This window comes from Anolis carolinensis, chromosome 1, assembly GCF_035594765.1.
Source record: "Anolis carolinensis isolate JA03-04 chromosome 1, rAnoCar3.1.pri, whole genome shotgun sequence".
Lineage (NCBI taxonomy): Eukaryota > Metazoa > Chordata > Lepidosauria > Squamata > Dactyloidae > Anolis > Anolis carolinensis.
The window spans coordinates 75,175,219-75,191,671 of NC_085841.1; the positions used below are offsets into that span (position 1 = coordinate 75,175,219).

At 36.7% G+C, this 16,453-nt stretch overlaps 1 protein-coding gene across 1 annotated transcript; it reads right to left on the reverse strand.

Moving 5' to 3' along the window:
* Window positions 1–451: 451 nt before the first annotated feature.
* vip (vasoactive intestinal peptide) lies at window positions 452–15,423 on the reverse strand. Its single transcript, XM_003215781.4, has 7 exons — window positions 15,150–15,423; window positions 13,556–13,672; window positions 7,629–7,769; window positions 7,119–7,223; window positions 4,002–4,124; window positions 3,387–3,507; window positions 452–1,722 (listed from the first exon to the last, which is right to left on the reverse strand). The coding sequence occupies exons 2-7, from the start codon at window positions 13,660–13,662 to the stop codon at window positions 1,714–1,716; spliced, it is 606 nt and encodes a 201-aa protein (XP_003215829.2). The 5' UTR covers window positions 13,663–13,672; window positions 15,150–15,423; the 3' UTR covers window positions 452–1,713.
* Window positions 15,424–16,453: the final 1,030 nt, after the last annotated feature.

Genomic DNA, 16,453 nt, shown 5'->3' on the forward strand with positions numbered 1-16,453 from the left:
CTATGTTAAGGCATTGAATGTTTGCCTTATATGTGTAATGTGATCCACTCTGAGTCCCCTTCAGGGTGAGAAGGGTGGAATATAAATACTGTAAATAAATAAATAAATAAATAAATAAATAAATAAATAAATAAATAAATTCTATGATTCCTAAGAATTTTATTTTCCTCATGCAATAGGGATAGTGTTTTATTAGAAACTGGTGTCAGAAAATAGGATCAATCTTTGATAAGCAGAGACTACTGAAGGATATCCATACATAGAGGTCCTGATTCCAAAACATGGCATCTGTATTAAAATCCTTCCTGAAATCATTCCCTTCTTGCCTCCATGCTATTCCTTTAACCAATACTTATTCTTTCTCTGATAGCTCACGAAATGGCAGAACTGGGCTGATGTCTACCATTGACCATTTCTCACCATGTTGTAACAGTGAATCAAACCAATGATATTTGCAGTGATAATAAAATGTCTTTATTGTCTGCATATTTCATCGGTTACATTCATTTTGGAAAAATAGTAAAGTGTCTCCAGTCCTGCTTTTTATATTAGGAATACTATTATCAGTAAACATATACAGAGTCAAATGCAGAATAATCCTTAGCATCAATGATTTCAAGACAAATTAAACCTACAGACTGTCACATCTTTGTATGGAAAATGTGCACACCAATAAATGTACAAGGTATGTATCACACTTTAGTTTGGCTGGTTGGTTGTGCAAATATTTTCAGATTTGAAATAATGATGAAGCTTTCTGTAAAATAAATATCTAAGTGGGTAGTTTTGCTTTGATACAGAATTGATTCCTATGACTTCATTTATCCATTGACAACAGACATAATCCGATGGGATAGTATAATTAGAATATATCAGGCAACTTGAAAAGACACAGAAAGGCAACACCAAAATCTTTTCACCTGGAATAATAATTTGAGGAAAAACTGTTCTTTACTTATTACAACTATGCAAAAAAAGTTTAGAAATTTTACTTATCATATTGAAATAATACTTCCAATTTCCTCAGAATTTCTGCCAATGTTTTCCTTTGACAAGACATTCCAAATCAATTTGGAATTTTGCTATGTTGTGAATTATAGCTTGAAATTTCTGTGTATTCTAATGAAAATGTTTTCTCTCCCCAGATATCTCCACCAGTCCTTTGTTATAATGGATTCCATCTTGAATTTCATTTTAGGCAAAAATCTTTGACAGTTTCAAGAAAATCAGTGATCCGAAGTCATGTTGATGAGGACATTTGCAGTGAAAGTTGGAAAGCAAGGGTTCTCTTTACTCAAATAGCAATGGCGTCTCAAACACATAGGGACTATTACTCAGCACTCCTTGATTTTGTGTATGCAACTGAAAGCAGCAATTTGATGTATTTCCTTTCTATTTCTCACTTGCCTATCTTTGATATGCAGTTATCAAAATAACAGATTTACAGCATAACAGATCACAGGATTTATGTAAGTTAAGTAGCATACATATGTACAGCTTTAGGTAGATCACTTAAGTAATATTTACAGTGTAAACATCCACTTTTATTATATTATATAAGAAACAAAAATATCACAAATTTCACTTCACAATATATCTGTTTTGGCTTAAATACTGAAATTATTTCTTTGAAATACTATGAGAAACTCAAAAAATAGTTTGATCTCATCTTTAGAAGGATTTTTTTTGCAGGATTTCTTTGTTAAGTTGGCTTCAAAGGTTCTGAGGAAAGAGGGAGAGATAACATTTAAAAGGCATTACTTTGAAAAGAAATGATATCCCTCCCAAAGTTTGGTTCAAAGATTGTGCAACAGCCTTGAACTTAAAAGCAAAAGAATTCAGAAGACTCAAAATTGTTCTTCATAGATTTTGAATCTTGATGGTTAATAAAAATTTGTGAACATGCTTCTTCTCACAGTACAGTATTTCCTTTGGTCAGTACCTCATCTAGAAAATTATTGGCACTATGCTGCAGATAACGATGAAAAATCAGGGGAAGCGAACTAAAATATAAGCCTTTATATCTGTCCAGATTTTCTTAAACAAAACAGATTGACATTGGATGCATGCAACATTTACAAAGAGCATGTTCTTGTCTAGGAACTCCATGTGACAGCCATGAGAGCAATAGATAAAAAGTTTAAGGTAAAGGTTTTCCACTGACATTAAGTCTAGTTGTGTCTGACTCTGTGGGTTGCTGCTCATCTCCATTTCTAAGCCAAAGAGCCAGCATTGTCCTTAGACATCTCCAGGGTCATGTGGCTGGCATGACTGCATGGAGCACCATTACCTTACTGCAGAAGCGTTAACTATTGTTCTACTGTCATGTGCATGTTTTCGAACTGCTAGGTTGGCAGAAGCTGGGGCTAATAGCAGGAGCTCACTCTGCTCCCCGGATTCGAACAGCCAACTTTTTGGTCAGCAAGTTCAGCAGCTCAGCGGTTTAACTTGCTGTGCCATTGGGGGCTATAGATAAGATGTTAAGTTTTTTTATTATTATTATTTTTAAATCATAATCCACAGAAGGGTCTACAATGCCACTTTTGGCCCATTTACAAACCATCCACACTACAGAATTATAGTAGTTTAGCTTCCATGGCTTCATGCTATAGAGTCCTGAGATTTGTAATTTGTTGTAGCATCAAAGCTCTTTGACAGGGAAGGGTTAATATATTGCAAGACTACAGATCCCAGATTTCATAGCATTGAGCCATGGCAGTTACTGTAGAATCAAACTTTTTATAATTCTGCAGTGTGAACGCACCCTCAGGAAGCAGCAAGCTATAATTTTAGAGTCACTATTGGAAAGGACCTATTTAACCATACCTGATGTGCCAGGAGCTACTTTCAGGATATTTTGGAACAGCTTTGATTGCAATTAACCAGAAGGATGTCAGAAATAAAAAAGGTGTGGGCAGACTTTATTTTAATTAAAGGAAATGCCCATGTGATTATCCTCAGAGATCATAATATTCACCCTAATTAAATAGAGAGTCAAGTAGGGTATCATGGCTTAGTGCACATAGCCTTAGAAAAACTCAAGTGAGCAGAGTAAATTAACAGTATCAAATCACTAATTTTCATTAGAAATACTTTATAGAAATCATGCAGTTATTAAATGCATGCGATTAGATGATACTCCTAAAAATGTCATATGGGAATCATGACATTATGAGTGGAGAGGAGATGTGAAGAACCCAACGTCTGAGGTGTGTGTGTGGAAATGATGCACACCTTTAAAGAAAAAGTCATTCCCAGAGTTTGAAAACATTACCTAGGGACACAGACTCCCACAATCCCCAAGCCAGCACGACAAAATTTTGGTTGTTAATTCCAAACAAGTGACTTTCCCCAGCTCTGATGAATGGAAAGATCTTCCAACTTACCAAAGGGAGGTGGTTCAGCAGTTCGAGCTCATCTACAGTGACGTCATCATAATTTTCTGAAAATGCAGGTTCAAGCAGTTCTGTTTCATCCCGAAGGCTCGGTGGGTTCAGTTCTTCCTGACTGTGTTGCAGAGTACAAATATATATATTTTTTCAGCATAAACTTAGGAACTTTCTTGCATTTATTTGCCTTTGTTTAAATGACACAACTTGAACTAGCTTCATTATGTATTAGAATAATACATTGGCACAATGTAAGATTATTCATAGTGCTCTTATAGAAATCACTTTTCCTCAAAACACAATACAGAACATTTTGTTTCATATATAATTATATTATAATAATTAAGAACAAATGGGTGAGTCTTGCATAGACTATACATAGATATATATAGATATATATGCATGTACACCTGGTTTATGCTCTGCTTCCTTTTAGTATATGATCCTTCTTCTTCCAAGCTATATTTATCATAAATTGCTCACAATAGAAAGTAACTCTTAGGAATTGCTGCTTGTACTTTTTGATATATTATAGTGAGGCTTGTGTTAATAGCTCATTACTGCTTTAGGCATTTAAAAACGATATGCCCTCCATGCTTCTTGTTTTCCTACCTTCTTTTCCCAGTTAAGACAGAGTTCAAATACTTCTTCACAGCCATCTGCTTTCGAAAGCGACTGTAATTGTCAGTGAAGACAGCATCAGAGTGGCGTTTGACTGGCATCTGTTCATCATTCCTTGAAAACCAAGGACAACTGTAATCAGTACATTAATTCTCAGCCTTCTAAACAAGAAAATCCCTATGATGAAAAGTTGCCTAGCCATTGGCACGTTTATTCTCAGAAACCTTTGGCTTCATTTATAGACCTCCCACTACTTTCTAAGTAAATATGTCTGATTAAGTATCTTATAGGATGGTTGTAATTCATTGATTTGTATGCAAAGGCGATTTTGGGACATCTTCTGGCTTCTTCAGATAGTGGTAGGAAAAAACATTGTTTCACATTCCAGATAGAGTTAGAAAAGAATGTTGCATGACACTACCAGTCTGAATGGACAAATGGTTTAACTCAGTGGAAGGTGGCTTCCTGTGCTCCAGGGGAAGTTGGTACAGGCAGTCCTTGTGTAACAACCAACTTACATATGACCTTTAGTTACAAATGGGAGTGAGACTACAGGAAGTGAAAAGAAAGCCACCCCTAAAAAGGAAAATTCACTTCTGTAAGAGTTATCATGTGAAAAGGGTTTTTCCACTGAAGCTTTCTCACCAGTCTTTGCTTCTACAACCTAATATTTACAAAATCCAATTGTCAAAAAGACAGAAAGTAAGGTAAAATCTTTGAACAGGAGCACAGAAAGCAAAACAAATGTTACAGAGTGTTAACCCTTCCCTATGCTATCAAAAACTAAAACATATTTCCTGGAGTTACACTTTAAAAATCTGCCTATTCCAATGTATATACAAATTTAACTTGAGAACAAACCTAGGGAATCATCTTGTTTGTAACTTCAGGCTGCCTGTATAAGCATTCTGAGGCAATGTGTTGTCGAAGGCTTTCATGGCCGGGATTACAGGGTTATTGTATGTTTTCCAGGCTGTATGGCCATATTCTAGAAGTATTCTAGAATACTTCTAGAACATGGCCATACAGCCTGGAAAGCATAAAACAATTCTGAGGCAAGTTAAATAAAATAGAGATGTGTTATGATTTTGAGTGCTCTGCCATTTATGAGTGTGAGAGAGGAAATACAGTATAACAAAAATATAAACCGTTCATGTAGGTTAAGACTATAATAATGGCTACATATCATAATGTCTCCAGCATTCAAATCAATATGTCTCTAAACACAAGTTGCTGAGGAACATGAACAGGAAAACACAATGTTGAATTTAACATCTTAATGGTGGGCTCATCACAAACAACTGTTTGGCCACTGTGAAAAACCAGATATTAACTAGGTACATCTGTGTCTTATTCATGGAAACTCTGCTACTCTTCTTACGGTTGCTGATCATTCTTCAAATTCCTGCCCTCCAATTTTTCTGTTATGAAATGTTCTTCAACGTTTCTATATGCAGAGAATATCTCATTGATAAAGATGTGGAGATCTTTTCTTATATATATAATGTATTGAAATTTTATCTTCTATGTTTCTTTTTATATAACGTTATAGCCACTTTTGCAAAGCTATGTGGTTGATCAGTGCAGGACTTTTAGTTAATTCATCTAGTATTCAAGATCACATGCCCTCCAACATTTCACACAGTAAAACTGGGATACATTTGGCCAAGCAACATCAGATTATGGTCAAAATGGCAAAAGAAGACTCAACCAAGATAAAGGAGTATTAGTAGTTTTTTTCCCTGAGACTGTTGGGAAAGGCAAGATTCTGCTAACTTCTCTCCTCTGTCTTCTGCTGAATTAACAGCAAATGCCTTTGTACTTTAAACTCAGTTATCAGCAACTGACATAGCTGAGTATAAAGGAGAAACATGGGAGGCAGAGGGAGAAACTGTTATATTTTAAAAGTAGCTGAGAAAATGGGAAGAGAGAGGATCAATCAAAATTGTTCCTGCAAAAAACAGGACAATTGAATGATATCAGACTGACTATATTCTAAGTTCCATTTTGGTTTCCATCTTCATTTCCTGATTCTCTTTTCCTTCTCTAATCTTATGTGGCACCAATTATTCCCTTAAGGGTTTGGACAATTCCAGAAAAGAACAGAGAACATTAGAATTAATGGACACCTCCACACATATCATTACATTTTAAGAAAAATGCAAAGAGAAATTTGACCCCCAGTTTCTGCTACTTGCACTAAATTTTACTGAACATTTCATAAGAATTTATGTGAATGAGTTTTATCTATAACAACTTGGGTTTGGGGTGATGGTGGTAGTTCCCATCCTCTTTACCAATTTGGATGGATTTTCATTGTTCCTATGCAAAACAAACAAACACTTACCCAACTAAGCTACAAATCAGATTTCACAGCCAGAATAGAATAAGGGTGTCTTTCTTTCACTCAAACATTACATTCTTCACTTAACTTTGTTACTAAATTATATATACACAGAGCCATCCCGAGGTAATTTTCTGGAGTAGGCGACTGGAATTTTGGCGCCCCTCCCGAATTTTGCTGCCCCCCACCAAAAAAATTGTTGATAAATACCGGCGGTGGCGGCATTGGGAGGCCTACCCCATATGCCCGCCCGCGAGCAGGCCCTCCTCAACACCGCCACCGCCACCACTGCTGGAAAGCAGCCCACTGCTCTTCCGCTTTACGACACGCGCACCGCAAAAGGAGGGCGGGACGCATGCATGCAGGTGCCACTGCTACCACGCCTGCTTCCCCACAAAGAGGCCGGATAGGGAGCCATCACCCCAAGCCCCCCCCCGACAGGCATGCACAGGCCTTCCAATTGACCCCACGGTTGATCGAAAGGCCTGCGCACATGCACAGGCCCATCGACGGGCGGGTGGCAGGCAACAGTGAGGGACAGCAGGAGGGCAGCTGCCTGGACGGGTGGCTGGGCCTTCTGCCACCGCCGCCTCGATAGTGCCCCCGCATGGTCTGCACCACAAGCAACGGCTTAATTGGCCTTAAGGTTGGACCACCTCTGTTTATACATATACAATAGTGACATAAATATTCCAATCCTCTAACATTTTTTGTTGACAGTTAGTAGGGAAAATGCTGTATCTTGAGAAGGTGTCGTCACTTACCCAACTCTTTTTCCAATAAGTGATTCCAAATATCTTCTTGCAGAAAGTTGACCCAAAAGTTTGCTGTAGCCACTTGTGAAGAGTCCATCAGCATGCCTTGCACTTCTGTAAAGGAGAATTCTACAGTCAAAACAAACTGAAAAGTCTGAGTATTAGTGGGGGTTTTTTGGGGTTTTTTAAACTCCATGTCCCATTTTTGATGCAGAGAATTCCAGGAGTTGCAGGCTAAAAATAGTTTGCCCTTTATCATTTTAATCATCTTTAATATTAATACGTATTTAAACATTTATACTTAAGGTGCACCTGTCACATCATTCCAATTACAAATATACCACAAAAGTTGCAATTGTATTATCTCCAACAGTAATCACAAATCTTAGGAATCATAAAGAAGAAACAAGAAAGAGAAAGCTGTCAGACTGTTTCAGAGGACATACCACAACTTTACTTAAATTGGTAATTTTATGTATTTATGTTTTCTGTGGTTGTTAGATTTAAAAACCATCTTACCTGTCCATAGCTCTGGATACATCATAATAGTACTTGTCATTCTCAGGAAGTGTTGTCTGCAAAATATCACCCTCGGGTTTTAATGAGCCTTGAGCATGATCAGATTCACTTGCCCCCTCAAAGGGCATTCTGTTTCCTAATCTGGTGGAGACAGGAGATGCCAGAGAACTGTCATCATTCATTGGAAAGAAACATAGCAGCATTTTGACAAACAGGATTGTTAGCAATGACTAAGAAAACACTTTACAACAAACACGAAAGAAGCCAGCTTGGCTCTCTCTCAGCTGTTTAATTTAATTGTTTAATTTGTATCCCACCATTGCCAATACAAGCCAGAAGGCAGCTTACAATAGAAATTAAACCCAAACAGAGCTAAAACCCATTCAGTTATATTAGTAAAGAACAATTTCAAATAATTAAATGTGCTACGATATGAAAAACAAAGCAACAAATGAAAATGGTTTGAAAACATTAAAAATATATCAAGAAGAAGGAAAGGAGAACAACACCCCAGCCCCATTAAAAAACCTCTTCATCCACGTCTTTGCTTCTGGAAGATGAAGAGCAGATATCTCCAGGAACTAGCATAGATATTGCAGTGGTATTTAACTGTGCAAATTACCACCACTGAAACCTGGGCATCTAGGCTCAAGAGAGAGGCCAGGACTATACCCACATAGTAAACCTTAGTTTTCAGAGGGAACATAACCCATACAGCACACTTTGAATTTGTCCTATTTCCTGATCTGCTGCTTAAATTACCAGAGACGGCTCTGCCTTGTCTGGCTTAAGTTTCAGTTTGTTTACCCTCATCCAGAAACCTCTTTAGATAAAACTTGTTCAGTTCCTTAGAACTAGATAAAAAAAGGAGAAAGGGTGGAGTATCAACAGCATTTTGATAGCATTGGGCCCCAAATCTCCAGATAACCTCTACCAGTATTTTCATGCAGATATTATATACCATGTAGGACAAAGCTAAGGCATCAAACAAGAATCTCCCAGCACCACCTTCCTCCTTGCCTCTGCAGCAGTGTAAAACAGTTCCCCTACATCCCACCCTGGAGCAGTGGTCCAGAAGGATAACATAATCAGTGATATTGAAAGCTGTTAAGAGAGCCAGCAGAAGCCATCTTGAATGAATCTAGATATTCTATCTCTTCAAGGAATCCCTAGACTGAGGATGCATGCACATGTTTTAGGACTTTGTGCAAAAATGTAATATTGAAATATTTGATCCATCCAAGTGAGCAACATAATAGCTAGTCCTTCCATCAGCAAGCATAGAACATTCTATTCAGACATTCCTTTTGCACTTAAACTGGATTTCTCTAGAATGATCTTTTTAACAGATGCCTTTTAACAATCTGTTCATGTTTTAATTACATTTCAAGTAATTTTTAATGTTTTAAATTTAATTTAATTTTTGTTTTTAATGTTATTATTTTGACCTAAAGTACCATTTTAGTATACATTTAAGCGGAAACACGCTGCTTTCAAATCAATAGCCTAAAAGTCAATGTTGGTGGTTTAGATGTATAATAATTCATTCAGTGGAATTTCTGTGAAGGAAAAACATTTCAGTGAGTAATTCTATCTTTCCAAAATGTTCGTGCAATGTGTTATACCATATTTTCACTTAATGCTTACAAGCTTCCAACATAATGCTGATAAAAATATTTTAAATTGCTAGAATGGAATTAAAATGTAAAAACATGTGATTCTTTGCTTGCTTATTGAATAGCTTTTTATGCCTAATGTTGCAAAGACTGGAAGGAATACGAGAGCAGGTAGAGTTTTCTGCTCATTGCCCAAAGCAGCAGGTGGGTGAGAGCTGGAGGTGGGTGGGAGATTTGTATGAGGCTAAATGCTAAAACACCTATATTTCAAAGGCAGAGGACATATACATAGAGGTGGGGTTCACACACTTGCTCACCAAAACATGTCTAATATGGGTGTCCTCCCACAGCAATATATAGTAAAGGAAATCAACAGACATACTGTATTAACTCTGTCTTTCTCCTTTATGTTTTATTTCCCAGTTACTAAGACTAAAGTACTACTGGCTCCAAGATGGTGTTCAGAAGCCATAAGGTATTTGGACCTCTCTTTCCATGACTGAGGAGAGGGATTTGTCTCCAAAGAAGGAGGTTTCTCTGCAATGCTTTCCCTGGATGGCAAAAATGTCTTTTCCTAACTCAGTGGTTCTCAACCTGTGGGTCCCCAGATGCTTTGGCCTTCAACTCCCAGAAATCCTAACAGCTGGTATACTGCCTGTGATCTCTGGGAGTTGTAGGCCAAAACATTTGGGGACCCACAGATTGAGAACCACTGTCCCAGCTCTTGCTGTTCCTGCTCTGATAGCGATAAGGGAAAAAGTAATTTTCCATCTGTGGTATTTGGTGGCTTCCATAAGTGCTGAACCTATTAAGGCACAGAATCTAGACCTCGATAGCTCCTTCAAAGCACAAAGTAAAACCCAAAATCATTTCACCACCATAGTGATAAGGGAGCTACTAACTATCATTCTGTTCCGGGATTGTGCAAAACAGGAAACTTTAGCCCCATTCATGAATTCACTATTGAGAATAAGTAATTGAGAGATGTGTGCTATGCCAGCCCTTTCTGCCATCACTCTCTCTCTCATCCGAAGACTAACTTTGTAAGAAAGAAAGCCTCCTTTTTTGGCTATCCTCTTCAGATTGTTGCTCTTTACCAGTGAAGAGCAATGAAAGAAGAAAGAGGGACAAGTTCATTCTCCTTCTTGCATATTCTCTTATTCTAAATAAGAGCATACCTGAATCACACAAAAATGTCCATCAGATCCAAATCTCTGGAACAGGATAAACTCATTGTCACCCTTGGAACTAGCATAGTGGATTTTTCACTCACTGAGGCAACAGGAGGAACATTTACATAATAATCTCTACCCAGTGGTGACCTTATTGATATATTTTAATGAATAAAATGTTTTCTAACACGTAGGGGTTGCACAACTATTTTTTTAGAATTTGCTATCAAAATGTATGCTACCAATGTTCTTGTACTATAGTATTCTGCTCTAACCTATTGTTATCTGATAATATTTCCATACCATACTGTTGTTATTCTATACTATTTCCCATCTAATCATAGCTTGATAATTTTTTATTATGAATATTTTTTCTAATATAATCAAAAGCTCATTACAAATAATTTCAAAACTGCTTTAGGGATTATATGTTACATCCCATATTTAGGAGATATTGAGATGTTGCAGGCACTCGCCAATTGGTGCTGTATAGTCGTGGCAGAATCAGCATTTCTGTCCCTGTCAAAAGGCAACTATTTTTTTTCTGCTTTGCCCTGGACTATATGAAAAAGAATGCTCCTCAAATGTTTGTTATGGAACAAAAAAATAACTTGAATTTCATGTAGCTGCATTATCAAACTTCTTTAAATATTACAACCTGTGAATTAGGTTCCTATTAAATCACATATATCCTATAAAAAGTATTCAAAATGTAACTATTTGTCATTCATGATTCTCAATATTAGTTTTGAGGAAAATTCGTATTACACTAACATATTAATTTAACCTCTTCATGTGGTTCCCTTCAATATTATTAAACCCTGCTACAGCTTTGAAGTTGATTCCTTCCTGTCAATACTAAAAAAAAAAGATTGAATAGTGATCACAAAAATAGCTGAATCCCCTTTAGAAAGAGCAAATTGTGTTGAATATCATCCTTGAAGCAAAACGGTTAAAAAAAAAAGAACCCTTTCATCTGTTTCTGACACTTCTGTGTCTGTTAACAAGCTATTAGAGTATAAATGGGGCTTCTGAAGCTGAAATTGAGTTGGCTGGCATTCACCACTAATGACACCAAGACTATTTTCAGTGCTAATGCCCAGCTAGCTCATACTGACAATCATAAAAAGTGTGGATAAAACAACCAGTAATTGTGCTGCCTGAATCTGAATTTAGATCCCGCTTCGCTTTGTAGCACTTTAGATTAAAGCCTTGCCATTCAGGCAAACATGAAAGACTTGCCGTTCAGGCAAGCATGAGTCAAGCTAGCAAAGTAATATTTTATTAGTGGAAAAACAGACAGTAGGCGTCACTTCATCCCACCACCACCCAAATACCAGGATTTCTATTTTCTTTTATAAGTCAATGTCAAATTTTAATTCTTTTCATTCTTTACTCACCTTATTCTTCTAGAATTGGTGAAATATTATTATTTGGGAATTAGATTTTCATAGGTGAGTGGGCTAGTCTTGACTCTATACAATTACTACTAACATCCATTGGATGATCAGAAGCCTTATTTGCTCATCATAACCATGGTGAGTGAATGCCTTGAAGTATAGGCAGGGTGCACTTACATGCAAACAAGTAAATGATTGTACAAATCATGGTACCTGCATAGGCTTTATCTACAAAATCAAGGCCTCTATATTTTCCAATTTTAAAATAGATCATAAGTAGTATCCTAAAGGAACCACATCCAATCTGATTTGAAAGCTAAGCAAAGTCAGCCTTGGTTAATACTTGGATGGGAGAACACCAACAAATACCAAGTGATATAGGCAACAATTCAGAGGAAGGAATAGGTAAAATCCGCTCTCATTATTCCATGCCAGAGAAAATCTTATATAATCTTATAAAATCATGGTGTCATACTGACAAGCAATTTGAAAGCTTAAAGGTTTGTACAACTAAATAAATGCTTTGTATAAATTTCATGTAGATATCCCACTGTATGCAGGGTCTGTTACTGTAAATCCATGTGTGAGCTTGCCCTCAGAGTTCTGCTGACTACAACTCTTGCCAGCTTCTGGACTGTATAAGTCTCTAAAATCAGGAACTATTCAAGTTAACATGTAAAAATGCCCATTTTGAGAAACTTGAATGTGCAAATTTATATTTACTAAACATTGTTCTCTAATACATGTTTAATTTTACTATGATTGTTCCTGAAATAAAACTGATCTGAAGTCTTTATCTACATGTGTCTTTGTGGTGTATTATTGACTAACAAATTTATTATTTCCAAATGCTGGCAGAAAAGTAGTATATAAAATAAATTATAAAATAATAAAAATGATTATGGCATATTCATAGACAGCACATCAGATGTGCATCATTTCATCAGAATTCAGAAACATAACTGGCCATCCTTTGGGGTGGGGGGGTCGTGGGAGTTACAGTCCAAAACCTTCCTAAGCCCTCCTTCCTTGAGAAGAGAATGCTGAGAAGCTAAATGTCAGCCAGCCTGAGGATCTGAGACCAAGAGAAGCAGCCAAATATGTTATAATTATTACACGCTGAAAAAGGTGCTCATTAAAAGAATATCAGATGAGGAAAATACTTTCCAGATGTACAAGTCAGCTGCATTATTTTCACTTTTGAGCTAGTAGCTGCAAAATGACACAGATTACTATTTCCATTTTAAGAATTTCTTATATTTCTCAAGGCCTTGACATTAATATTTAACAAATATTTTGGCTATTTTTCATTCAGATTAAGAAAAGGTTGTTTTTGCTATGTGCCTTTGAGTTGTTTTAGACTTATTGCATCCCCAGGCAAACCTGCCATAAGGTTTTCTTGGCATGAGGTGTTGATAGAGGCTTTGCCATTGCCCTCCTCTGAGACTGAGAGAGTGTGACTTGCCCATGATCACAGAATGGGTTTCCATGGATGAGCAGGCATTTAAACCCAGGTTCCCCAGAATCCTAGTCCAAGACTTGAACTACTAATCAACACTGGTTCTTTCTAGTAGGTTGCACTGATCAGAAAATATTTCCATTTTCCTTCCTTTTTGGTTGCATTATCTATTCGTGTTTAGCCTACATACTTACTGAGTTTGCTGCCAGAAATCAAAATATTTGTTGGATTTGTGGATCATAGCATTTTTTGTCAGTAGCTTTCAGTACAGAAATCTTACCTCATTGCTGAATATGTTCCCAAAGAAGGTAAAGCAAGAGTTTGGGAGCAGAAAACATAGAGAAGTGCAAAGGACAGGAGAAACTGGGAGCCACTTCTGTATTCCATCTCTATGGACCTGGGTTGACAACAACAATACAAATATCAATATCCAGGTATTACAGAAACAAAGAGACATTTGCCAGGAAAGTAGTAAGTTCATCCTTCGCAAAAAATGGAAGAAGAACTGATCCATATCTCACATCTCAAAGTATCAAACAAGATTATGATCTGAATATATTCACTTTGTTGCCTGATGTCAAAAGACATCTTCAGACATTATTTCTACCAGAGGCAATATATTTTCTTATCCTGAAACATAGGGTAATAATTGTAAAAAAAATCAGTATTAAAATGATTACTCTCATAGTCATGAAGACTACGTTTGTTAGTATAAATAGGAAAATGAGCACTGGTATTGTCTTGATCGCACTTATATAAAGTTTTATTTTACAAGTACTATTTTAGTGATGTACAAATTTAAATTACAGAAGAACTTTAAATAAAACTTGACTTTAGAAAGTGTATAGTCAAGAGTAACATAGAGACTGTTAAAGACCAAAATAAGTGTACTGAGTGCCAAACAATTTTACTAATTACATTGAATTAAAGTGTCAAATATTAACTTACATCATATTGATTTGCCAGTGATCTAATCCTGTTGCTAAAATGGTATTACCTAGGTTTTGCATTTTGACAAGACTAAAACAAAAAATACAGGCTTAATGTACTGAATTTTGCTTGAAGTGCGATGACAAATAAAGGCAGTTTGCAAGCAAAGGCAGCAGTTGTTTTAGGCACTCAAAACTCAGTGGGAATTGGTCCATAACATCTGCGTTCAGGATTTCAGAACTAGAAACAAGCTACTAATGAGCTGGAATGAGTTTTCACACACGACTGCAATGCACAATAATTCATTGTCATGCAAAACCATCCATGCTGTTTTACAGTGACATTAAAAAGTACAAGGCTTTTATTGAAATTCACCTGCTCCAAATGATGTATTTAATATTAAAATTCAATTTAAAAGCCATTGGCATTCAAATGGACAATTTCGGTGGGTATGTTTTGTTCAACATAACCTGCTCTTGAAATATTATTTACATGAGGAGGACTTGGAGCAAATGAACGTACAACAGGGGAAGAAGGAGAGACTCAAAACTGTGACAAAAGAATATCAGAAGAGTGCTGAGAAGGGACTTGATAAGAATAACAGTTAAAAGAAAGTTGAAAAATAATATTCAGGAAAAAAATATTGATTAGAAGAAAGGAGGTTATGATTTTTCCCAGGTCTAAAGAAAGCTTCAGTTATCTGTGAAAAGTTTTTAAATGCATCAAACCAAACCAATTCCTTTACTAGATTCCTTTTGAGGCATGCAAATAAACTTTTCCTATCTCACTTTGGAAACTGATTTTACTTGAAATAGAAATTCAAGAAAATTTCTATTTCTCCCCTCATTTCACCCCTCAAAAAAACATGCAATTACTTCAATACTTCAGAAAGAGCTTTCTGCAAAATCGAGTATGGCACAGAGAACCAGGGAACTTTTACTTACAAAGGATGAAGGAGGCTTTCTTGTCTTCTCAGGAGCAGGATAGTACCCTGACCAAAACAACCCTGGGAGCTCTCCTGAGTGCTGAATGCCTCTGCAGCTGTTTTGGTTTTTCCGCAGGTTTCTTCTTCAGATACTGAACTGGAGTTTTGAAGGAAAAGTCTGTGCTCTGCTCCCTCCCTCTGATTGCTGGTCGGAAGTTTACCAGCTCTCCTTGCTAAGCCAATGCCTTCTTTCCCCTTCAGTGCACTCTGTGCAGTCGTTCAATCTGTCTCATGTTGTAGGGTTTATATATATGTATCTACAGAGGGCCCCTTCCCTACTCCAATAAGCAATCACGTTATGTCAAAGACGTCACATTCCCAAGGGGACAGATTGGAAATATCTGTGATGGCTTTGTTCAGGATGTTATGAGACAAAGGAAGTTCATATTTAATTCATGGGAAGCCCCTTCCCCCTGCTTAAATTGATTTATAGCTAGATTGATGAATGACTGGACATGAGTAACATCGGACTGGGCAAAGAATCCAGCTTTTCGAATGCATGGCCAAATCCTGCCTCCAGGATCAAGGAATTAAGATTATAGTATTAAGTGGTGATTTAAACTAATGTGGTTTTCTCTCCTCCCAAGTCCATGATTTTAAAGAAAATGAAGGGCCAGAGACTGAAAGCGCTCTAACACTCATGTACAAAATCAGAATGAAATCTCAGAATACCTAACATGGTTTCATCATTCTTCTGGATAAATTCTTACTTCTAAATGCTATGATCCAAACACATCTTAGTTAACTATACGTTTAAGGATATGTTTAATATATTGCTACTTTGTGGTTTAAATCTATATATTTTGGCATATTTTTACTGTAATTCAGTGCTAAAAGATATTGTGTAGCATGTTAAAGTTACACAAGAGACAAAACTTGCTATTTGTTCAATAGTTTTCTCCATTTTCCTTTATTATTGAGAAAGTATGAATAGGTTTCCACAGCCAAATGGGGATTTGAACTCTAATTTCCAGAGTTGGAGTCCAACACACAAACCATTGCACTCTGCTGGCGATACTGGAGCAGATATCATTTAGGATGTTCTTTTACAAAAGATATTTTTCTTTTCATAAGTATCCTAGTGCTCATGATATGAAATGAGACTGCTGCCTCTTCTTTTCATAGCTAGGTTCCTTAATACATGTATACCATAATCCTTGACATAGTTATCTGGGACTAACCCCTGTTGAACATAGTGAGGCTTTCTTCCAGGTAAGTGTTCATAGGGTTTCTCTGTCTGATTTCTCATTATGACTTGTAGAT